Source organism: Centruroides vittatus, unplaced genomic scaffold, assembly GCF_030686945.1.
Source record: "Centruroides vittatus isolate TY-2023 unplaced genomic scaffold, ASM3068694v2 contig_3255, whole genome shotgun sequence".
Lineage (NCBI taxonomy): Eukaryota > Metazoa > Arthropoda > Arachnida > Scorpiones > Buthidae > Centruroides > Centruroides vittatus.
Genome location: NW_027122088.1, coordinates 237,969 through 263,425, shown reverse-complemented (window position 1 = coordinate 263,425; position 25,457 = coordinate 237,969). Strand labels below are relative to the sequence as shown.

At 32.0% G+C, this 25,457-nt stretch overlaps 1 protein-coding gene across 1 annotated transcript; it reads right to left on the bottom strand.

Moving 5' to 3' along the window:
• Positions 1-16,520: 16,520 nt before the first annotated feature.
• On the bottom strand, positions 16,521-23,873 carry LOC136973646 (E3 ubiquitin-protein ligase Topors-like). The gene is made up of 2 exons (XM_067268389.1): positions 23,692-23,873; positions 16,521-18,572 (listed from the first exon to the last, which is right to left on the bottom strand). Exon 2 carries the CDS (start codon positions 18,562-18,564, stop codon positions 16,657-16,659), a length of 1,908 nt encoding a protein of 635 aa, XP_067124490.1. The 5' UTR covers positions 18,565-18,572; positions 23,692-23,873; the 3' UTR covers positions 16,521-16,656.
• Positions 23,874-25,457: the final 1,584 nt, after the last annotated feature.

Here is a 25,457-nt window from a genome sequence, read left to right as displayed (position 1 = left end):
TAAACTGAATGAGTAAATTTTAATGACAACATAAACAAACCAATCTGTTAGGACTAACATTTACAATGTTCATCAGAGCTGTCATGTTTAACTCTATGAAAGCTCAGATAAAACTGTCTTGCTCTCCCTTTCTTAATCTTTTGTTTTAGTTTTTGTAAGTGCACAGTAGGTAAAGAGTGAGAGGTCCAGCAAGAATGAAAGTTACTTCTGCAACGAATTTAACCCAAAATTCAAAAGTCAAATGCACGCCCAAACATTTATTAGCAATAAAATCATTATTCAAACAATACTTTGTCCAAGACTGAGAAATGTTTGAGAATGAGACCAAACCGTTTATCAATTACAAAATGTGAGTTTTCTAATCTGATAGTTACTATATTTAAGATCCTGTATTTCAATGAACGATTACATATATCAAAATTTTAATAATTTGAACTGAACACAAGTTGACAGTGCTCCACATCTAATGACCAATCCAGGCCTGAGCAAAACATGGTGTGTTCAGATTTGTTTTTGACACATTGACACTCAAGTCAGCATGGGTTAATATTCATAGATTGCCAAGAAATTAAATCCATATGGACATATTTTTTGAGTGAAAAGAAAAAATTGGAGTGGGCGGACATTCAAAAATTTTTAAGTTGGAAAATAAGGGACACAAAAAAAATATATATATATATATATACAGGGTGGGCCAGCGAAAACGAAACGGCAGAGTGTTCGTGTTCGTCCAAGCAAATCGCTCGGACAGGTCGATTTTATTCTCGAAGGGACATCTTTTGCAATAAAGTTTTTGCGAATCTGAATATCAACTAAACAAACAATTTTTTCGAAATAAATGTTTGTTTAGTTAATACATAATAAATGAGTTTTTAAACTTTTTTGTTGTCTGTTGTATTCAGAATCGCAAAAACTTTATTGCAAAAGATGTCCCCTCGAGAATAAAATCGACCTGTCCGAGCGATTTGCTTGGACGAACGCGAACACTCTGCCGTTTCGTTTTCGCTGGCCCACCCTGTATATATATATGTGCCTATTTTGACAAGTTTCAATCAATGTTTTACATTATAAGTTACTATATTTTATGCCATATAAGACACAATGTTTTACATTATAAGTTACTATATTTTATGCCATATAAGACACAACTTTAAAAAAAAAAATCTCTTGGCATCTTATTTGTTGCAATCTCCTAAAAGGATAATGATAGGATACCGAAGACCCCAAACAGCCTTTGGTAGGCTACAGGTAAATATACTAAATACTTTTTCCTAAATATGTGTGCTATTCTAAACATATGCTGTAAAATATAGTAAGTACAAAAAATAAAAATGCCTTTCAGAGACATATATTTATTGATATATTATGCTTGCAACAAAAGTAACCTAAATTTTAATTCCAAATAAAATTTAATGTCTGCTTTGAACATTAGATTATTTTGTTGTTTCTCAACCTGAGTGATGTTGCCCCCTCGTGGGCATTTTAAGGGGCAATAAGCTCTAATTTATGTTTTGGAGCAAATTAAAAATTTCCTAGGCAATTTAGCAATAAGTAAATCACAATTTAAATCTGCACATCAAACTCCAGATAAAGAAGCCATTTTAGACATGAAAAAATGTGTTACACTAATGTTGTGGTACAGTCTTTCAGATTACTCTAAATTTTATAGTTGTGAAGATGAAAAACTGTCTAGAAATAGTGTGCATACTACTCACCCATGTAGCACATATTAATTTAAAAGTACAAAGAACAACAAACATTAACTTTACAGTAGTGATAAATCCTACAACAGTTAAACATATATAATCTGTGAGACGACACAATGGTCATTAAGGCTGCATTCAGACAGGTTCTTCCTACGTTATATCTGGACAATATAAGGCATTATTTCTAATGCCTTAAATAACACCTTCTTTGATTCCCCACACAAAATTTAATGTAAGAAGAGTCTGTCTGAATGCAGCTTAAGGGTTAAGAATGTTGGACACCAAATTGTCAAATTCACTTTAAATTAAAATCAAGAAAATATCATAAACATGTATTGTGAAATAACTATAAATCAAAAATTCTCTTGCTATGTTTAGTTACTTACATTATTTTTCTATTTTGTTTCATCATTTCAAAATTCGGGGCTGAGTAATGTTAAATCTCAATTTCTGTTTCAACACTTTCCAATTAGAGTTTCATTTGAATAATTTCATAGTAAGATTTGAATAATGAATGGAATTGCATCTCATTAATTTAATATTTAAGTCATGTTTGTAAATAGGAAATTATTTAGGATTTATTCTTATAGATAATCTTATTTCTTGTAAACATTAGTATGCAAATCAGCAATGTCAAACTAATGTAGCAGGCAGAATTTCACTTTGATTGTTGTGTAGCTGTTGGATTGTAAGGAATAAATTTTTGCTTAATTTGGGTGTCTACCAAGACTTATTTATAAGAATAAATCCTATATAATTTTATATTTATAAATATGACTTAAATATTGAATTAATAGGATTACAAATCTCTATGCAATTATGCAAATGAAGTTATGGTTGATGATAGTATTAAAACAAATTGAAATGCAACTCAACCTACCCAAAACTCAATTATAAATATATTCTATATCATTTCATTAATTTATGTTCTGTTAATTTTATTATATATCAAAAATTCTTGTTTATTCTGTTTAGTTCCAATTTCATGCCTTTTTGTTGTACACAATGATGTTACTTAGGGTTGCCAGACATCCTTTGTTTCCAACAACAATCTTTATAAAATAAACAACTTAAGAAACTGGAGAAAAAACATACAAACATCACCATAAATTACTCTAGCAATTGAAATGTAATGAACACAATGTTTTCAATCTACTTTAATGGATTACTAAACTGTTACATTAGAAATTTGGCAATTCTAGTATTGTCTGAGGTGCTATATTCAAAGTCACATTGTCCCTGTAGTGAAATGTTACATGACTGTAGCAGCTACAAGGATGTGATCTAGTTTTCCAGAGTTTGCTAAAAGTTAAAATATCACTCAGACTGGCAAAGCAACAAAACTATAATTATTGGACTGACTTAAAACACTGCTAAGAGTGCATGTTTATTTCTATACAATGGGCTATTTAAAAACTATACTCTTGAATTGCTGGTATGAGGATGTATGGTACAATACAATGCTTATGAATACACTAATCTAAATCTACTTATGTTTGTTATATTATATTGTTTCCCAAATGCATTCTGTACAACATCCAAGCTCCAACCTTGACATTTTCTGAAAGGTGAAATGGTATCAAACTCGGTTACAATGATTATAATTCATTGCAAGCAAATCTTCCTTTCAAATTTACTTAAGCTGTATTTCCATATAGGCCTAAATAGTTATTGTGAGCTTACTTCACAGATATGATGAACAAATTTTGTCCAGCATTAAAGATAGGAAGAAACCAGTAAAACCAACCAGGTATGAATCATCAACTGCTAATTACTTTAGAGATGATTACTTCTAAGAATAATGTGAAAATTGATTTATGGCTCTGTTGTAAGAACGAGTCATAAAAGATTTACAGTATTACATTTAGTGAATCAAAGAGGGCAAAAATGAAATGTATCAATTTTGGATGCTGTAAATTTATTAAATGATGCATTGGAATCATGTTACAGACACAGCAATTTCAAATTGCTTTGTTAAATCTAAACTGTCAGCAAGAGAAATGTAGAATACAAACATAAACAAAGAACACACCACTCTTTTTGATCAGTTAGAAAGCGATAATGTGAACTGTTTTACCAACGAAATTGAAGATTTTGCTTACGCTGATAATGATTTACTAATCTGTAAGCTTCCTACTAAAACTGATATTATAGAAACTGTGCTTAACAATAAAAGTGATAAAAGTAGTGATGGGATGGAGAAATATGAAACAACAGAATTAAAATCAGTGCCATGAACCAATAAAGCATAATATGCAATGTATGTTCTGATGGCATTTTTCAAAGGTTATGAATCTTAAAGCATTAAAAGTCTTGCTAGGTAAAATGTTATAATTATGAGGAAATTTGATAGATATGAAGGTACAATCATTCAAACAATCATCAATATTAGACTTTACAAATAAATAAAAATATGAAAACTGAGGATATGTAGATGAACTGTATTTAATACAAAATGATTTATTGTTTACACCTTTTAGTTCTGTTGTTATTATTTATCAGACAAATTTTTATTAAATTCCATTGTGTAATTTTTTTTCTACTTTCCACATTAATCTATTAATACAACACAATAGTGTTGTTTACGAAAATATGATAGATATTTATCAATGTGACTAAAATTCATCGGCGTGTTTTGGTAGAATTGGTTCGAGTTTGGTCCTACCTTGGATGATGATTGCTTCGATCTCGACGATGTGTCCCGCGTCCTTTGCTCATCTGTGAGGATTAATGGAGACACTGGTCCTCGCAAAATATCTTACTTTATTCGTCACGTTTGCTAGATATATACAGTAGTATCATTCACTATTAAGAGGTATTTACAGTAAGTTGGCTCAGCACAGAACAAAAAGAAAACTGTCTCTCCTTGACAGCATCCGAGAGCGAAGTTCAGTCAGCACGCCAAAATCGTGGTGGCGCCATCTGCCCTACAGATATATTTCACCAATAATGAATATAACAAGTAATGATTATAATGAGCAACTTCACTTAGTCCCTTTGTACTTATAATTGAGTTTGACTGTACTGGAGTCTTGTGTCTGGAGAGACTTGTCCTAGGAGCTTCCATGTACAACAGAGAAAGCAGCTTCCCAGACAGCTAAAACTTCTCAGGCATGTCTGAAAAAGAGTCTAACGGATGAAGTCAGGTAAACAGAAGAGTTTGAGACAATCATGAAGGTCTCCCCATTTTTTCCAGATTTTTAGCTTGATTTTTGGCTACACATCTCAGGCCACAATTGATCATTCACCCACTAATCAAAATGTTTTCTGTCTCTCACATCAGGAGTGAGTGGCCACTTGAGGTTAACCTGCCATCATTCAAAGGTGAGTGCTGCGCTCACCTTTTGAATTAAAATGCTAAGATGAGTGCGGCACTCATGTCAACTTGTTTGTCATTATCATTGATTTCAGCATTGTAACATTCTCTCTTGAGGTTAATTAGGTCATCATCATCCTTATCATATGACTGAAGCAGGTCTTGAATATCACCTTTGTCAATTTCTTTTAGTCCTAGATTGAAGCCAATTTCAGTTATGTCATTGATAACACAAAATACTTCATTTTCAAATTCTTTAAAATCATTTGCACAATCAGGAGTAATCTTTTGCTATGCTGTTTTTAGGTTGCAGACATTACTCCATACTTGACATTCTCGATGCAATTTTTGATATCGAATGCCTTCCAGAATTCTGTCAAAGTCATAGCTTCCTCTCCTGTAGTCTTTTCTATTGCTTGTAAAAAGTTCTTTGTAGGTAATATGCCTTAAAGGATACAATTATGCCTTGATCCATTGGCTGGCTGATGGAAGTGGTATTAGGTGGTAAATAAATAACTTTTACATTTTTTCACAAATCATTCAGTGCTGTTGGATGACTAGGTGCATTATCTAATATCAACAAGATTTTAAATCAAGATTTAATGACTTATAGTACCTTTCAGCTTCAGGACAAAAATAGTTTTTGTCATCCAAGCTTTTCTATTGGATCTCCAATGAACAGGGAGAAAATTTTTATCCAAACTCCTAAGTAGGCAGAGATTTTGTGAACAATAGAAGCATTGTCACATATTAAGTGCGTTACATGCTCCTTCAAAATCTTGTAATTATTCATTTTTTTGGTAAAAATGTTTTAATGGGCATTTTTTCCATAATAAGCTTGTTTTGTCAGCATTAATTATTTGTTATTGGTATAATTTCCTTCTTCAATGATCTGTTGCAATTCACCAGGAAAACTAGCTGCTGCACTTTCATCAGCACTGGCATTTCACCTTGTACACAAATACTGTGAATACCCGATCGCTTTTTGATCACCCTGAATTTGCAGAGAATGTTTCTTCCACTACCAATGCCAAATAATTTCTGCTTTTTAATTGTTTTCTTTTTAAAGTTTCAAACAAATTCAATGCTTTTGTTTTTAGTCATTTGACTAAAAGGAATTCTCTTTTGGTTACAATCTTCTATCCACATTGACAATAGCATTTCCATTTCAATCATAAGATGGCTTCTGTTTCTTGTAGTTTGGGATCCAGACATGGTCAATACACATTGTCCTAGTTGCTTACAGTTTGCAGTGTGGTCTAAAATATAGCAAACAGTTGATTCATTTAGACTGTACTCTCTTGCAGTTTTGGCTTTGATTATGCCTGCTTCATACTTATTCAATCAATTACAATATTTAATTTGGTACCAATGAAACCATGTTGTGATTTATGTTGCTTTATGCTGACACAATGAAGTGACTTCTTTCAAACACTTGGCAGGTTATTCACCTTTATTCAGTTAGAACGCAAAGGTACAAATTGCATTTCGGGCATTCGCCCCTAGGTACAAATTGCATATGATAATATGCAATTTATATTCTAAGCTGATCACTATTTCTTCTTTATAGCGGTAGACTTGATAACATTCTTGCTTTTTTTAGCATTCATTGTAGAGGTAAATAAGAAGAGAAATAAATATCCACATATACTTCAGGCAAAGGAAGACGGTTTCTGGTGAGTGGCGGGCATATGCCGTCAGATAAAAATGAAGCACTGCAAGAATGCTACTGATCTAAATGTAATTCTTGTTGCAAATGTAGCAGGCTGCATTTCATGGCTGCAATAATTGGAATTTTGGTATCAAATTATAAACAGATAATCAAGGCATTCCTGTATTTTATAAATATGTGTATTTTACTATTTCAATTACAATATTTAATTTGGTACCAATGAAACCATGTTGTGATTTATGTTGCTTTATGCTGACACAATGAAGTGACTTCTTTCAAACACTTGGCAGGTTATTCATCTTTGTTCAGTTAGAACGCAAAGATACAAATTACGTTTTGGGCATTTGCCCCTCCTCAGCTAACTTGTACTTTTGTAATTTGTACTTTTAAGTTAGCTGAGGAGGGGCAAATGCCCAAAACGTAATTTGTATCTTTGCATTCTAACTGAACAAAGATGAATAACCTGCCAAGTGTTTGAAAGAAGTCACTTCATTGTGTCAGCATAAAGCAACATACAATATTTAATGTCAAAAGACTATTCCTTATCTATTTTATCAGTGTTATATTGATATAACATCTTTATTTTCTCTCTAATTCCACAAGATCCATATTCACCACTTACCTCTATTTGACAAGGAAAGAAGTCTGACACCATATAACACCTGTTTAGTCCTTTTGCAGATTTGGACAACCCAAAACCATCAAATTTATTCTAAATATACCACAAAACCACCTTAAACATATCTATTCTCTGTCTAATTTCATTTTTTTACAATGATATCACCTACTAAATTTAATGTGTTACAATTATTGATCATCATTTTGAGTGTTTTTCATAACCAAATGATTATTATTATTTTTTGCTATGGTATCTGTAATCTGGCAATATACATTTTTTTCATATACCTCCACAAAATGAAGTCTAAGGAAGTGTCATGCCAGGTAAATGTGGACCAGGACTAGAGGATTTGATCCCGGGATCCCGACCACTTTTTAGTCCCAAAATTTTCGGGATTAAATTTTCCTGATCCCAAGATTTTCGGGATTGACATTATTTCAAAAAAGTTGCAAAATAGACTGCATGAAGCAAAACATTCAGTGCCAGTGCTCTTAGCAGAATTGCTTGCCTATCATTTCAATATAAAACTTCTTGTACTAAACTGGTAGGCAAGCAGTTCTCACTGAGTTACCTGGTAATATACTTCATTTTTGCATTTTTGAATTTTTGCGGTCACCAATCGATTTTCTGGAGCAGTCGAGAGCACTTTTGGTTGGCTGTAGAGTTCTAACATGACCCTTCAAAAATTCTAATAAGTTATTCAATGGAGGAATATCATCACCCTTAAGTGAGTGCTCCCACCAGCCCTTGGTTGTTGCTTCCAATTTAAATTGAATAATGAACATAAATAATATGCTTGAAAACTCATCTATATTAAAATTTAGAGCTTCTAAGGATCGAATACACTCTGTAGTCGATTAAACAAAATTGTAACATGTGTCAGATGTGTTTATGTTATCTACCATTGATGTACAGTCCACAACTCTGTCACACATGTCAGGTATGTTATGTAACTGTAGACTTAAGAATGTGGGGTGAGATCTACCTGCCTAGTGCTCAGTGTGTTTTACCTGTCAATGTGTCAGCCATCTTATTTTGCCTGAGGATTTTAGTAGCACTTGTTGGCACAAACGCTACTAAATAATTCCAAATAAATAATCCTGAAATAATCCCAGGATCGACTAAGTACAATCACGAAATCCCGGGATTAGAAATAACGACCGGGATTGAATTCCCTAACCAGGACATTGAGCCATCACAACCAATCCAACATCCAGAGAAGATTGTGTCTACTGTTTCAAATCAAAGCACAGGAATAGAGCATTATAAAAATAGCTACCAAAAAATAGAACATTACCTTATTGGAATAGAATGTTAGGATCGTTCGGCAAACCTCACAAAATGTTCCACTTGTGGGAACACAAAAATTTAATCATATCCAAGTACGAATCCCAGTTGATGTATTTTCGACAAAGAAAATTGTTTTTGATAATTGCATCCTCCAAAACAATGCTTTCTGTGGCAAGAAACTGTCATGCTTTGATGTTTTTCTTATCAGACACATTCTTATCACATTTGTACAGTACATCTAAATTTCTAATGCACTTGCAAGGAGATAGCCAAATGTTTGCCTTTCTGATTTGAACAAAACTTGGCCCTAAACACAAACAGATTCTCGTCCAAATAATAGGACCCACTTTTTAAGCATTTCCGAAAAACGGGTCTCTGAAAACTGAGTTTAGGATTACATGCTCACCAAGTTTTGTTTGAATAAGGTGAACATCTTGTCAAATCATCAGTTTAAGCTAAGCAAACTGGACCATTTTGGAAAGATTGTACTTTTTCCTAGGGGACATTTTAATTTCAGAGATCACAGTGCCATTTCTATAACTTTTCTGACAGAAAAAGGGAATATTTTATCAATATGGTAGGAAAATTCTATATAAAAATGAAAGAAAATTATTTTTAACATCTAATCAAATTAGAAAAATTTTGAGAATTCTCTGTGAAATAAAAATACAAGTATCTTGTAAATATCAACTAATTATGTTATTTTAATTTGTTAAGTTAGCAGTCAATTTTATACAACCTTTCAAAAATATATAACATACTATTTTAACTTTCGTATGTACAGTACAATGAAAGATAATATACAACCTTACAATGTTCTTTGAGGTAGGCAGATCTACATATATAATCGAGATGGGCTGATGATAATGGCGATGACGATGATGATGATGATAATATGTTAAACAACACATCAAAATATGTACATACTATTTTAATTTCTATGTTAATACAATGATATATATAATATACAACCTTACAATGTTCTTTGAGGTAGGCAGATCTACATATATAATCGAGATGGGCTGATGATAATGGCGATGACGATGATGATGATGATAATATGTTAAACAACACACAATATGGCTACAATATCAGACATGAAAAAACAACACAGTTTACACTGTCACATCTAATGTAAATGGACGACATAAAACTTTATGCATCCACACAAAAACAACTTCATCAACTCCTACAAATCACACATTCATACACCAAGGACATACAAATGGAGTTTGGCCTAGATAAATGCAAAACACTTCATACAGAAAAAGGAATCCTGAAGAAAGAAGATTTTGCACTTGGAAATGGGGACATTATTGAATCCATGGAAGAGAGCAAGTTCTACAAGTATTTAGGATTCCAACAGGCCAAACTAACAGAACATGCACAAATAAAGCAAAGATTAATTAAAAAATACCAAAGTAGGTTAAATGCTATTCTCAGAACACAGTTAAATGCAAAACACACAGTCATCCCAGTACTCACATATTCTTTTGGAGTTATACATTGGACTCACACAGATCTCAAGCAACTCCAAAGGAAAACAAGAACAACACTTACTAAGCATAAACAACATCATCCTAAATCTGCCACAGAAAGATTAACCCTTCCACGTAAAGATGGCGGACGTGGCCTGATTGACATAGTTAACCTTCACTACAAACAAATACAGTCACTGCGAGAGTTTTTCTACAAAAAACAAGAAACATCACAATTACATAAAGCAGTAACTCTAGCAGACTCGAATAACACACCATTAAACTTACACTCACATCATATGGACACAACACAACATATAAAAAGCATAGACACCATTAAGCAATCGTGGGCTCAAAAGGCACTCCATGGCAGGCATCCTTACGACCTGGCCCAGGATTTTGTTGACAAAACTGCGTCAAACAGCTGGTTAGCTCGGAGATGCCTCTTTGGGGAGATGGAAGGATTCATGATTGCCATACAGGATCAAGTCATAAATACTAAAAACTACAGAAAAACATACTCAAGGATACAACACTCACAAATGACATGCAAAAAATGTCACATTATGCCAGAAACTATACAGCACATCACTTCTGGTTGCAAGCTCTTGGCACAGACAGATTATTTACACAGACAGTAAGCAAGTAGCAAATATAATACACCAAGAGCTTGCAAACAAACACAAATTATTAGACATCCACGAACCATACTACAAATACATTCCACAGACAGTATTGGAAAACAACATGCACAAAATGTACTACGACAGAGCCATAATCACAGATAAAACAATTTACCACAACAGACCAGACATCACATTCATTGACAAACACAATAAAATCACATACATTATAGACATATCCATTCCAAACACTCACAATGTACAAAACACGTGTACTGAAAAAGTCAGCAAGTACACAGAACTTGCCCAGGAAATAAGGCATCTGTGGAGGATGGATAAGGTGCTTATTGTACCTGTCGTTCTCTCCTCTACAGGTGTGATACCACACACACTATATAAAATCCTGGGCACATTACAATTGAATAGAAACACATACATCACACTACAGAAGGCCACTATATTGAATACATGTCATATTGTGAGAAAATTCCTGAATACAGACACACACACTGATACACTTCTTTAATTTCTGTTTTGGTTACTATGCCTTGACTTTGGTCCGGCATAGTACACAGCCACCGGTGTTAACTGAGTATATCTCACATAACTCAACACAATAATAATAAGCGCAGAGCCCAAACAGTTAGGAGTTGAAAGTTGAAATTTGGTACACAGTTAGGGTACATCATGAGAACGTACACTAAGAAGGGATTTTTTGAAATTCTCCCCACGGGGGAGGGAGAGAGAGAGGATTAAGGCTTACCCTGAAGAACTCGGCTTCTACTGTACTATTTTAGATGCGGTTTTTTGCATTTTTGACTGCATTTGACTGTGCATGAGAATGCACACTAAGAAGGGATTTTTGGTAATTCCCCCACGGGGGAGAGGGAAAGAATGAAGGCTTATCCTAAAAAAACTGAGCTTCTAGTGTACTATTTTAGGTGCAATTTTTTGTTTTTAACTGCATTTTAGTAGGGTACCACATGGGGATGAAAGAAGTGTATTCCTTAACAATGAAAGTGTTAAGAATGGGAGTGTTAACAATGGGAGTGTTGAGTACAATGGAAGTGTTAAGAGAAAACGGCATGCAAGATTTACAAGCGTAGATGCAGTTTTTTACGTTTTTGCAGGAAATCAAACATATTATTAGACCCATCTAAAAATTCTCTAGTCTGGAAACAGGGGGGCCTAATTCTTTCATTTTGTGAAAACAGGTAAGACTGGCTATAATGTAATAATCTTAATCTTCGTTAACGTTACTTTTTGCCCGAGCAACACCGGGCTTATCTGCTAGTATATAATATAATGCTCTGACATGAAATATTCTATACAGAAACGAAATCTGAGTAAACAGAAAAACAGGATGTATGACATGACTGATATTTTCATGAAAATAGAAGCGAGGCAATCACACTAGAGGTATGTTGGATAATTCAGAGACCTGATTAGCGAGTACCTTAGTAGAGACTTATTTCCATACCAATGAAGCATGTTTGCTCTATGAGTCATATAAAAAATACTAAGCTTCATCATCAGTATAGACATCCAATAACCCAACATTTTATTATCCCTATTATCACTTATATCTAAATTATTAATAGTTCTGGAGGCAAAGATAGAATGGAAGTCCAGGTAGCATAACTGGCAATGCATCCATACCGTAAGAGGGAGTTACAGGTTTGTCTCACTCAGGGCTGATTCTTTTCTTCCACAGCTTTCTAAATTAAATATTAAATTTATCAAGAGATGGCACCAAATGCCTACCTCCAGGCAAAATTACTTAAGATTTAATTATTAATAGTGGCCATATTATAGCCCGATATAATTAGCAGATCATTTGACCATTCATCATCAGTAATCACTGTTTAAGCTATCTAGATCTTTATCAATTGTGTCAATTAGTTCTCCATTGATGAGTGTACAGTACATTCTTCACATTGTTTTGAGAAAGTTGAAGAATCTGAGACTAGATATAATGCATTTTCAAGTTATCTTAAAGAACGGTCTTTACAGAAATTCCCAAAATGTCAATTAGATCGTCTAGTCTGTTTTGATCTCTCTACAAACTTGGAAAATAATTTCTTGCTGAAGCTGGTCTACTACCCGAATTCAATTATCCTTTGCTAATTCATATCCTTTTTTAAAATGTCTTTCATTCATATACATGTGTATGTAACAGGATATCATTACCATATGCTTCCTTAGGTAGAATAAATGAATTTCTTTTGTCAGAAAATGAGACCATCACAAATATTTATAGGTGCTTAAGAAATGTCCATGAATGTAGGACAGTGGAAGCTTGTTTTCTTGGGCTGGCTACCAATAGCTGTGCAGCTGCAATAATAGTACCCATACTCAGGATAATCAGTAAATCATAGCCAGAGAACTTGCTTCTTGACTTGATTATCTACTAGTTAAGATATTTAAAGATGTCTGACAGGTCTATCGAAGTTTAACTGATGGCTACAAATAAACAAAGAGCCATCTGTTCTGAGATACTTGTTATGGGGCCAATGGTACACTTCCTTATCCAACATTGTCATCAGTGATGAAAAATGGATTTGTCACTTAAAGCCTGAGACAAAAGGTAATCCTTGTAGGAGCATCCATTCTCTCCTTGTAACACACACACTATCATCATCTAGCAAGATAATGGCATCAATCTTTTGGGTAATTCTGGTCTTTGTGGTAAATAACAAACAAGGAAGACTATGTGAACACTCTTGAGAAGTTAGAGAAAGAAATGATTCTTGCACATTGTCATATAAATTTGAACAAACTTTCCTCACAGACAAGCTTATGCATCTGAAAGGAAATCATAAAACTTCCTGTACACAAAGTGGACTTTTATGTTTTCATACAAATGCAATCACAAGTCATTTTCTTTGTATGTGAACCCTGAAAATGTGTTTCCTGAGAACCTGATCCAAAAGATTGTCCTAAAACTAGACAGGCTTTTAGTTTATAACTTTACATGTAATATTCCAAACAAGATTGGTCAAGCAGATCTGATAGCGCACTCCACAAAAGCAAATCATATATTAATTTTGTTTAACATAAATCTTGTAAATTCTCGGAATCAAGTAGTTGTTCAGAAGAATTTTTCACTGAATACACAGTAAAGTATGTGGTTTATAAACGTAAATGTTTAAATATTATGTTCTAAAATAATGGTTTAGAATGTAATATTTAAATGTTAAAGAATTCTATTCAAAGTGTTCAATCCTGACAATGATTACACAGATAGCCGAAAGCATTAGATAAAATTAAAAATAATTGCTGGAGTAAGTTTTTTCCTTTAATTTACAATAATCCAGTTAAAGCTCAATATATGAAATAAAAAAATTGAATGTGAAGAAATGTCATCCTTTATACAACGATTTCAATTGACTTATTTCGACTCTAAGAAGAAATACAAGTCTGAAAAGTGTTTTTACAAGTGAAGTCATTGCACATGCTCATGGACATGCACAATAAATGGATTGAAAGGAACATAACACTTAAGTAATGAAAGTGAAGTCAGTGTGCATGCGTGTGGAAATCTGACAGACAAAAGTCCTAACATAAGTACTTCACCACTATAGTGGAGCATGCTAAAAATTTGGTAATATTTAATGCTACCATTTTAAATTACCGTAATTATGTTAATTATTATCCAAGAAGTATGTTATGTAAACCAATCAATAGTGTAACTGACCAAGTTTTCTCTCTCATCTACATTCAAACGTCATGTTATCTACAACCGCTGCCATAAACAGAAATGACAACTCCACAATAGAGGTGTTTTGTGAAGGCAAAAAAAACCTATCCTAAAAAGTCAGAATCACTCATCATTATGTAACATCAATAATCTCCAGTTGTAGAATTGTGGTTGTCATGGGAAGAAACAATGGAAATGTTGTAACAAGCATAGGAAGAATTTGAGTATCAGTCAGATGTGTGCCATGTGACACAAGGTGCACACATTGAGAAATTGTAATGGGCAATATGAAACTTGAATAGTTTTCTAATGTTTTAATGTACATTACAACATTCTCATATAATAATTAATATAATTACAATAATTTAAAATGGTCGAATTCTTTTCAGAAGACCTTATATATTTCACTTAAGGATTTCAAGCTGATTTAAAATACATATAAAAATAAATACTTTAAAAATTCACCAAATATATGAATTATATTTTATTTTACATTATGTATTTTACAAAATTTATGATTTTATTATATATTAAAACTTCTTTTAAAATCTAAGATTATCAAATATTTAAATGTAAATGTGTATATATTTAAAATTGTTTTAATACACATTAGTTAAAATCATATTTTAAATTAAAAAAATTTCTGTATCAATTCATAAACATAAATTATTTATAAAAACAAAGTATATAAATTCCTTTTTGTTTTTTATAAGTAAGCATATCAAATTTTACATTAATTTATGGAGCTGATTAATGCTAATTAATTCCTTAGAAGGTTACAAATATAAAATGCAAACTAAGAATTTGTAATACAATAAAGTTTTTTTTTATCTGGCATCCCATACTATCCAACAGCATTTATTTTTTCACCTGGACATTTTGAAAAATGCCTTTTGATTTTGAACTCACTAATGTAGAACTGCGTGCAATTAACAAAATTGTTCCCCTCTAAAAGGTGTGTAGAGGGGCAAACATTGTTTGCCCTCCTCTACATAACTTACTCTTTATCTTCCATGAATACACACATCACCATAAACACTGCACATGCATTTAAAAATGAATAAAATGATGGTTTTTACAAGCTTTCATTTCATTCCAGAGCCTATCTAAACAACTTCACCTACCGCAATAGAATCTTGATAGTCTGGATATCCGGTTCTCATTTATGCCAGATAAAACTTTTACTGTATTTTAACATAAAGTAAAAATACAGTAGACACTCAGTCAACCAGAACTCAAGCAACTAGCAAAAAATTACAGAAATAATACTTTAAATAAAAATTTAAATCAATTTCTAGTGGAAATGTAAGGTAATTTTGGCATGCCATGCTGTAAGCCCACACTTTCGCAGATCATATTTGACCCTCGCTCCCATCAATTCACTAGAATCTGACTAACAATAATGGATTCCAACTGAATCTATTATTCAAATTGTGTGTTCTCACCCAATCCAAGATTGTCTTTGTCTTAATTTGCTTTTAATTACTGTATTTCAATTTTTAATATCAAGTCAATACCAAGTTTATGATATGGTAATATAGTATCTAATATCAGTTAGGTCTTCTTGATTTACTTTTGAAAATAATCAGAAACTACATTTATCCAGCAGCTACCAATCCCCCTGCATACCAGTTAACTGAGAATCTACTGAAATCATATAAATTTTGTATTTATTTTCAAAATATGTTTACATAAACAAAAATCAAAACTTTTTATAATTATTATTGTAAAAATAAAAACAAAATTTCAGTTAAGTGAAATTTGTAAGCATTTGTATAGTAAGTTTAATTTTACTATGTTCTGAAGTATATTTTCTACTAGATACTTCAAAGCATATCATACAACTTTTTCTTCGAGGAAAAAAAATCATTTAACTCTGGATATAAATATTAAACTTCAACTAATTTAAATATTGTACTGCGTACACTTTACTTGCAGTTCAAATAATGTTTTAAAATGCCGTTACAATGCAAGCTTTCAAACATATTGGCTATTGTTACCAAAATGTTCTGTATAAAGAATATACATTTCACATAATTAAAGAAAAGGTATCTACAACATATTTACAGTATGAACACTTAATATTTATTATTTTATATATATATATATATATATATATATATATATATTTATATATAATGTTTATGTACGTGTGTATGTAATTTGTATGATAATTCATTTATGGTTAGTAAATTGAATTATTTTTCAAATTTAAAAATAATTATACTTCTTGTCCTTCTTGTCTAATAATTCTAAAATCTTTCACTACTCGAAGAGTAACGTTTTCGTTTATGATGATGTTTATGTTTCCGATGTTTTTTCCTTTTCTGTTTTTTATGCTTTTTCCTGTGAGAACTACTTCCAGATGACACAGTTTTGTAAAATTTTATAGTTGAAGTTTTTCCAACCACACTACAAAGTCTAAATGTAGAATCACCAGAATAATCTGTGGAACTGTCGTCACTATCAGAGGCTTCGGTATCAGTTGAACTGTGATAAGAGGGATCTTTCTGGGCTCTTTTACTGTAATATTTGTAAGATTTTACTTTTTTCTCTCTCTTCTTAGAACATTCTCCTTTCAAAACTTGCTTAGAATTACTAGATGATGATTCTGGTGGAGACCACGATGAATGTCTTGAATGATGTTTCTCAGAATATGCGGGTGAAGAAGGTCTGTAATAATCTCTCTCGTGGAATGTCAGTTTCTTCCTGAGGTATCTTTTATCATCTAAATCATCCACACAAGATTTCCGAATCACATTCATATTGTAATTTTCAATTTCTGTATCACTAGAACTAGAAACAAGATCAATCAATTCTGGAGTTCTCTCTGATCTTGGTTTGACATATCCAATTACCATACAGTCTGAATCACTTTCTTTATCAGTCAAAATATTTTCTTCCTTTTTCTCAATATTAGAAGTTTGTGTTTCTGGGATAGAACAATGTGTAGAAGTACTAGGACCAGGAAGGCCACTTTCTAAGTCATGCTGAGGATTATTAAGTGGCGAAAAAATTATCGAGTTTGATGATTCTTTGTTCATCCAACTTTCATCACTATTCCAGAATATCTGCTTTAAGTTAGAATTATTTTGGCTTGTGCTATGAGTAGACGAAAAATCTGACTGTCGATCTTTTGTATGTCTATCCAACTGACTGACAGATGCAGAATTTTCTGAAGAATTTACAGGATGAATGACAATTATGTCACTTGTTGTGGAACTGACAGGAGAAAAGTTTTCATTGCAATTATTGGGCTCTAAACATTCATAGACAGCTCTTCGATCGTAATTCACCATATCGTAAGGAGAACGAGCAAAATTGTAAAATTCATGTATGAAATGAGTTGTGCGATTTTGAAGATATGGCTCTATGTGAACGTAAAATTCTGGACTTTTTATATCGTATCTCATGATTAATGCAAGTATCAGTTCTAGCACAAATATCACTTGACTCTCGCTGTCAGTCAAAAGAGCTATTAATTCCCGATTGAGCCAAGGTATGAGTCGATGAGTACATGCCGGATTTTGACAAAAAAATTCTGGTGATGTGTCTCTGTATCTTCTTTGTGATTCGTCGCCTATCTGTACCCACAAAGCATTCTCATAGATATGTCTTCGAAAGTTACTTGTAGAAGGATGTTCAGTAGTCAGTTCTCTTGCATGACTGCTAGAGAAAGTATGTGGTGCATATGTCAATCTGTGAGCACGATATTCTAGTGTCTCTTCAAAAGCTCGATGTCGTCTCCTTTCTGCTGTCAATGTGGAAGGATATCTGAATCTCCTCCCGTCCGGACTTTGCCAGGAGTTCTCAGTTGTCCTTGTTGCATTGATATAATATTGATCATAATCTTCTATTGAACGAACATTATGCACAATACTCTTAAATGGTTGTTTGCACAGAGGACACTCAGCTTTCACTTTAGACCATTCCAGAAGACAGGTGAAGCAGAATGTGTGAAAACAACTATCGGTAAAGGATTTATTTTCCAATTTGCCTAAACAAATTGCACATCCTGAATCTGGAGAACTTCTATTTGATGATGAATCATCATCTTTACTTATATTTGGAGACACATCGGTTGTTTCTGTAGCATGAGGACTTTTCAATCGATCAATTACACTATGATCTTCTAAATGTTCACTCTTATGCTCCATCATAGTTTAATCTGTAATTTAAAATATAAAATTAAGTTCTGATTTTCAAAAATTCAAAAAAATGTTTACTGCTATTTATGATATATATATGCAATGCAATCATAAAACCTGGATTTTGCCTATCAATATTTAAATGCTTAACAAATATAAATGCAGAGGAGACTGTTTTGAAGAGAATGGTTGAATGGTTGACAGATTAAATTAAGTTAAGCATTTTAATCTGTCAACTATTCACTTCAAAATAGTCTCCTCTGCATTTATACACTGACTACACCACTTCTACCAAGCCTCAAACACCCCACTCAGTAGGTAGTCAGTGTTTTGAAAATTTCAAAGCACTTATTGCGATTTGGACTAGATCTCCTCAACCATACCAAATGCCACCCCTTAAACTTCAATTTCATTCTGGAAAACAAAAAAGTCACAAGAGGCTAATTCTGGATAGTAAGGAGAATGGTGGAAGGTTAGACATGATGTTTTTCAGTGCCAATAGTTTAAGGATAGATTCTAGGATCAAAAATAAGCCTAAAATCATCTATCTATCCCAAGTGAAGTGGATTTTACCACTTCATTTGAGATATGGCCTATTAAAAAAGGTACTTTTCAAATTATCTGCCAAAGTATAACATTATAGTAAACCTTTTAAAATAATTTTGTATTACTTTTTAATGCTTCTGTCAACTGATTAAAGTAAGTAAATGTTGCCTAAGTAGGGCTTACTGTAATAAATGTAAACAAAGAACTTATCTACTTTAAGATTTTAAGATATTTATGTGCTTTATAGTAAAAAGAAATAGCTGGATTTTCTCAATGTAAATTTATTCTGAATATCATTTTGTTTTTTACAAAATTAAACAGACTAATTTACAAGAATTGCTCAAAAATGTGGACACGATGGCATACAGCAAATCAAAAACTTATGCACACCAGCTAAAATGCTAAATTTTTAACACTTAAAATAAAAACCTTCAGTTTGTATGTTGTGGCAAAACAGGAGTGGAAAACAAACAGTAGCAGCTTTTTTGGCAGGAAACTTAAAATTTGTTTTTAATATGATTTCTGGCAGGCCATATCTCAAAAATGAAGTAGATTGTAATAAACCTTTATAGATGATTTTAGGCTTATTTTTTTCTTTAGAATCTATCCCTAAAATATTGGCATCAAGTTCAGTTACACCCTCCTGTACACACGTACAAGTACATACTATTGATGATACATTTTACAGAAACTTTAATTATTGTGTTGTCAAAAACAAATTATTCAATACTGATTAACTTTCTACAGACACAAATGCACACGTATATATATCTAATAATTAAACCCCCAAGTTAATCCAGTTTATTAGACTTAATAAAATAGTATATCATCAAACTATAAAATCAATAAAGCCAGAGAATTCGCCTTCAGATGGGCTACCATCTTATAAAAATATTAATAATTAGAAATTAAATTCAATGCAGGACTTGAACTTTCATATTTAAAAAACTGTGCAGATGCATTTCTAGTAATATAATCCAGCTCCATCTTATCTCTTCTAGGCATAACCATACAGGTTAATTATTATTAGGCCAACTGAAGGTGGAATACCACAGAGGTCTCCATACTATAGAACAGAGATCGGCAACCAGTGGTCCGTGGAGAAATTTGAGATGAGTTATACAAAGTATACAAAAATGCAAAATGCTTAGTTGCTTTTTTTCTCTCATTGGGGGTTTTTTATTTGAATCTAAAACCAAATATGAAGTGACTATTATCAATAAATAATGAACAATAAACAATATTGTGAGTCCTTCATAGAAAAGAGCTAAGAATCAATAAACTTATTTCAAACAAGCAGAAATGAACTTTAGGCTTGCATTAATTTGTTATAATTAAACAAGTGTGTTTTATATTAATAAAGTAAAATTGAACTTTTATGATCATTATTCTACAGATTTTGTATCAGTTAAAAAATTTATGATAGTGGTCCATAGGATTCAAAATTGTGAGTTTAGCAGTCCATGGGGTCAGAAAGGTTGTAGACTGCTGCTATAGAAGACCCCAATTAACATAGCAGTATTTAATCTGTATACAGTACAGTAGAGCATCAATTATCCGACTCAATTGGGGACTGGGGTTGGCCGGATAACCGAAAAGTATGAAAAAATACATTATTAGTATAGTGTATTAGGCCTGGTTTAAATACTAGCCTCCCTTTCATAATTGAGCCAATGCTGCCAGCTAAAACATGCAAAATTTTAACAAAAATAATATTAAAGTAGCCAAGACATAACCAAATATTGTAGCACCACATCACTAGCAAACATTTGAATTTGCTGACTAGAACATGGTCAGTTAACCGATAAGTTGGTTAATCGGGGGTCAGATAATCGATGCTCTACTGTAATTCTGAAGTTTACTCATATCTAAAAGAAGAGATCATAAATGTTGGTTTGAGTCTTGCTCTAGATCAATCTTTTCCTCTAGAATCTTCTAAATGATTTCATTAATTTATACTTATTAATATTAGGCCAAATCTCTCTAGCATAATCTTCTTTAGCCCAATAAACTGGATTATTTATAAATTGCCAAATTAATAAATAAATAAAAACACCTTCCTCTCAAATTACACCAATTAACATCCACTTTGTGTGAAAGCGGAGATAATTTACAGAGAGTTTTTTAAATTTAACATCTTTATTTTTTCATTTTTCAATCAAATAACAATAAAATACACAAAAAAAAAAGCACTTTCAGAATTCCATGAGCGTTTTACATCATTAGAAAGAAGACAAAATGAAGAAATTAAATGTATAATCATAGTTTTTGATGTAATGCCAACAGTTTCACAGTTTTAGAATAAAAATGTTTTTGTCTTTAATGTGACATAATTTGTTCCTTTTTTTTTAATGCATCCTCTAGAGAGGGATGTATGACTTCATTTAAACCAGCATGCCAGCTTTTACACGAGAAAAGTCAGTTAGCCACAAACTTGCAGCACAAACCAACACCTATCTTTCCTTCTTGCAAATAAGATTTTAGCTTGCCCATGTAGTATTAAGTAAAGTTTGTATGCTGTATTAATTATTTCAATTAGCAAACTTCATCCTGTCTTTGTGAATAATAAGAGTTCTTATTATTCACAAAGACAGGATGACAATCAATTTTAGTTTTCTTTTCAGAACTGACAAACTTCTGTACATTTGTAGGACTTTTAATCATACTGAATGTTGCCAAACATCTTTTATTTCAAAGAAAAATCCTTTATTTTAGTTAAAATATTGTTCTTCTTCATTGAAATAATTTTTATAATTAAGTGATGAAAAAGATATTTATGAATTTTCAAGAATATGAAACATGAAATAAACTTTATACGGTAACAAATTTGACAACAATGACTTCTGTTCATGATGTTTTAATGCAAAAAGCACATGAAACTCAACAATAAAAATGAATGATTGTTTTTATTATATGAATAGTGAAAGTGTATATAATTTGACAAAACAGAGTTTCCAACTGCAAACCTCATTTTATTGAATTCAAGAATGTTCACGTTTGTCTGGAGCTTCACAAATAAATTTCAGATGATCAACCATTCAAATAATCTTAATACAGAATTTATAATCGATATCTATTATCATTTTCATACTCAGACACGAAAGATATGCATTGACAATTTCTGAATTTTAAACATCTGAATGAGAGCAGAAAAAGGTAGAGAAAATTTAATTTTTCTTAAATAAAAGAAAGAATTATGATACACATTATGATACAATATTCAAAGCAAACATGCATCACCGGTAGAACAGAACCGAAGGTTTATTTTGATAAGAAGAGAGACAAGAGAGCTTTTTATAACAGACTTAAATAGTTATTAAACTTTTTGTAGTTTAATAACTATTTAAGTCTGTTATAAAAAGCTCTCTTGTCTCTCTTGTATGAAAGAAACAAGGTAGTCAAATAAATATTGCTATTCTCTTTGGTTATTTTATTAACTTGAAAAAAACTAAAGACTAAGGAAGAATGCCTTCTTAAATTTTCAAAATAAATTTTCTGTATCTAAGTGAATAAACAAGACCTAAACATTAACAAGAAAGTATTCATTCAACTATTATCTTTTTCATAACATCAACACTTGCTAAAAAGTCAAATATTTTTATATTTAGTTTTAAAACTCCTTATTACTAATATCATAAACAACAGCTGCTGTTTGAACATTATATATTAATCAACGAGTAATCTTTCAATAATATAATAATCTGACATACTTTTTATCATGTGTATTATATAGCATTTAAGGACTTTATCGGTATATGATGCGTGTATAAATCACAACCCTATAATATTACAATCACAATTCTGCCATCTACATCCCGAACATTAACAATTCCACACCGTGGGAAAAACGTCTCTTTTCTACCAAACAAAACAATCTTTTAACTATTTTAAGAACGGAAAATATGATTGCATTCGATTGCAATTACTCGACGGTTAAAGTGTATCAATACACATACATCCATTTCTCTAACCGCAAAACAACATACGTAAAAGTTAGAGCAAAACTCGTTTTTACTGAAAAACCGCATCTAACATATCTACACGTAGCTACTGTACTTCACAGAATTAAATTCGTATTTAAAAATTTAAAGAAAGAACTACATTCATTTTAAAGAGTGCATTTAATACTTTGTACTCCTTTAAGGCAAGGACCAATTGCCTTAAAGAAGTTTGCGTCGAATTAATTACTTTTTGGCATCAACCAATACTGGATTAATTACTTTTCAGCCATCGCCATTATGTATTTAATACAAAGAAATTAAATTGTGAATTAAGCTAATAATAAGCCTTTCTCCATTTGGGAATTTCTGTTTTTCTTTGGTATGTTTCTTTTAAGTACTTTATATATATATAAATGACCTAAAAGTAACTTCAACCATTTTTTTCTTTCATACACAATATATTACATTAAATGTTTATTAAATAGATTATACACATTAATCTTAATGTATTTTGTAAATTTAATTATAAATAGCCTTTTTTTAACAATTAACATTAGAATGGAATTCTAAAGGGCAAATTTCATAATCAGCAGGAAGATTCTACATGGAAGTTTTTTAAACATTATGTGTTTAATTAATAGCCAATTTTTACCTGTTTAAAATGTTCGTCTTCCTAATAAGAACGTTCTAAAACGGTATCCGAGATCTTTTGTTTAAATATTATGCTTACAATACTATTTCGATCCGACATTAATCATCTTTAATGGATGTACAAACTAACACCGCTACAACTTCGCCATTTTGAATTAGGCGAGTGGCTCACCCTTACGACACGTCTTGGTACTAAATAATTCATATTACTGATTAATTTGTTTCTTCCCCGAATATTTTCTTTCTGCTAATATTTGTATATACATAGTTGATTTTAATATTTTTAATATTAAAAGCAACTATGTATGTATATATAAATATATATATATATATATTTTTCCCCCACCTGTCCTTCACTACCCGGCTGCACCATTGTCGGCCTGGGCGAACTCATCACAGGCGGAAAGAGTTTTTTTAAAAAATGTATATAAATGACCTAGTAATGGAAATAATATTACAGTATTAAATTTGTAGAAAATTAATGTATTAGATTTTGAAAATTCTGATCTGTACGTTAATAGAAGAATTAAACTTCAAATTACACACACGCACTGTAACATAATCATGCAGAAATGTTTTCTATTAGTAAGGATACGTCGTTAAAAAATCCAGTAACGAGTTGTGTAACTTTCCCGGCTGTTATGAGATTTATTTTTTTTTAAAATAACTTTTATATTATTAAGCAAAATAAAATTGTGTGCGGCACTATCTGTTAAGATTTTGCTATAAAAAAAAATTATATATATTTAATTGCGGAAAAATACGTAATTTTGAGGGTAGGGATGAGTTTTGTAAAAAGAAGAGTAAATGCTAATAACGAATAAAATCTTCATTAAGTCATACCCTATCGAGATATAACACATCTATCTCTCCATCCTCTCCCTCTTTTACCACTAAAATTTAATAGCATCAATGTCCCTTACACGCAAATTGCTGTGCCAAATTTTAATTCTTAATCTTCACCCCATCGTGAGATATAAAACGAAATAGACACAAAACACACACGCACACACATATGTATACAGTGGTGATATTCGAAATATTTAACAAAGGGTTCGCTAGCAGAAAATTTTTCCCTAACAATCACCGACAAACAAAATGGAAGTTTTGGCTAGAAATAAATACAATACCTTTTCTTGCGATATATCTAATAATCAGTGGCGTATTTGGAACGTAAGCGGCCCTGGGCGAAGACCAAGTAACAATAGTATATTAGTGCTGTCGACCCTTTTTTTTTCTTTTCTTTTTTTAGGCAAAGAAATTTTTCACCCCGAATTTTTCACCCCGTGTTGATAATAGATAGATGTCATCGTCTCTCGAAATACAATATCCTTTTTATTTCGCTGTCCATAGCCCGACTCATGTTACACAGCCATCTTGTATTATCTCGCGCGCTTGAGATTGTGGGATCTCTCTTATGACTGGATCTAGTTTCAAGAACTCTCTTGAATCGATCGCGATTAAACTTCGTTTCAGAGATTGAAACGGTCGAGAGAGATCGCACCAAGGCATAGACCTTGGTCACAATCTAGATTGAAATGCTCGGTACGAACGGGGTATAAGGCTCTAGTTTAGTAGTGTTACAGAGTATAATACGTATATTTTAATATATTTTTTAAAAGAAACAAAACCACTGAGAAATGTTACGTGTGTTTAATTAACAAGGTTCGGGAAACTGAAAAGTTTACCAACGGGTTCGGCGGAACCTGTGCGAACCCGCTGAATATCACAACTGTATGTATATATCCACGGAACGTTTTTTTACTT

Coding starts and splice junctions, on each gene's coding strand:
- LOC136973646 (XM_067268389.1), bottom strand. CDS start 18,564: ATGATGGAGCATAAGAGTGAACATTTAGAAGATCATAGTGTAATTGAT.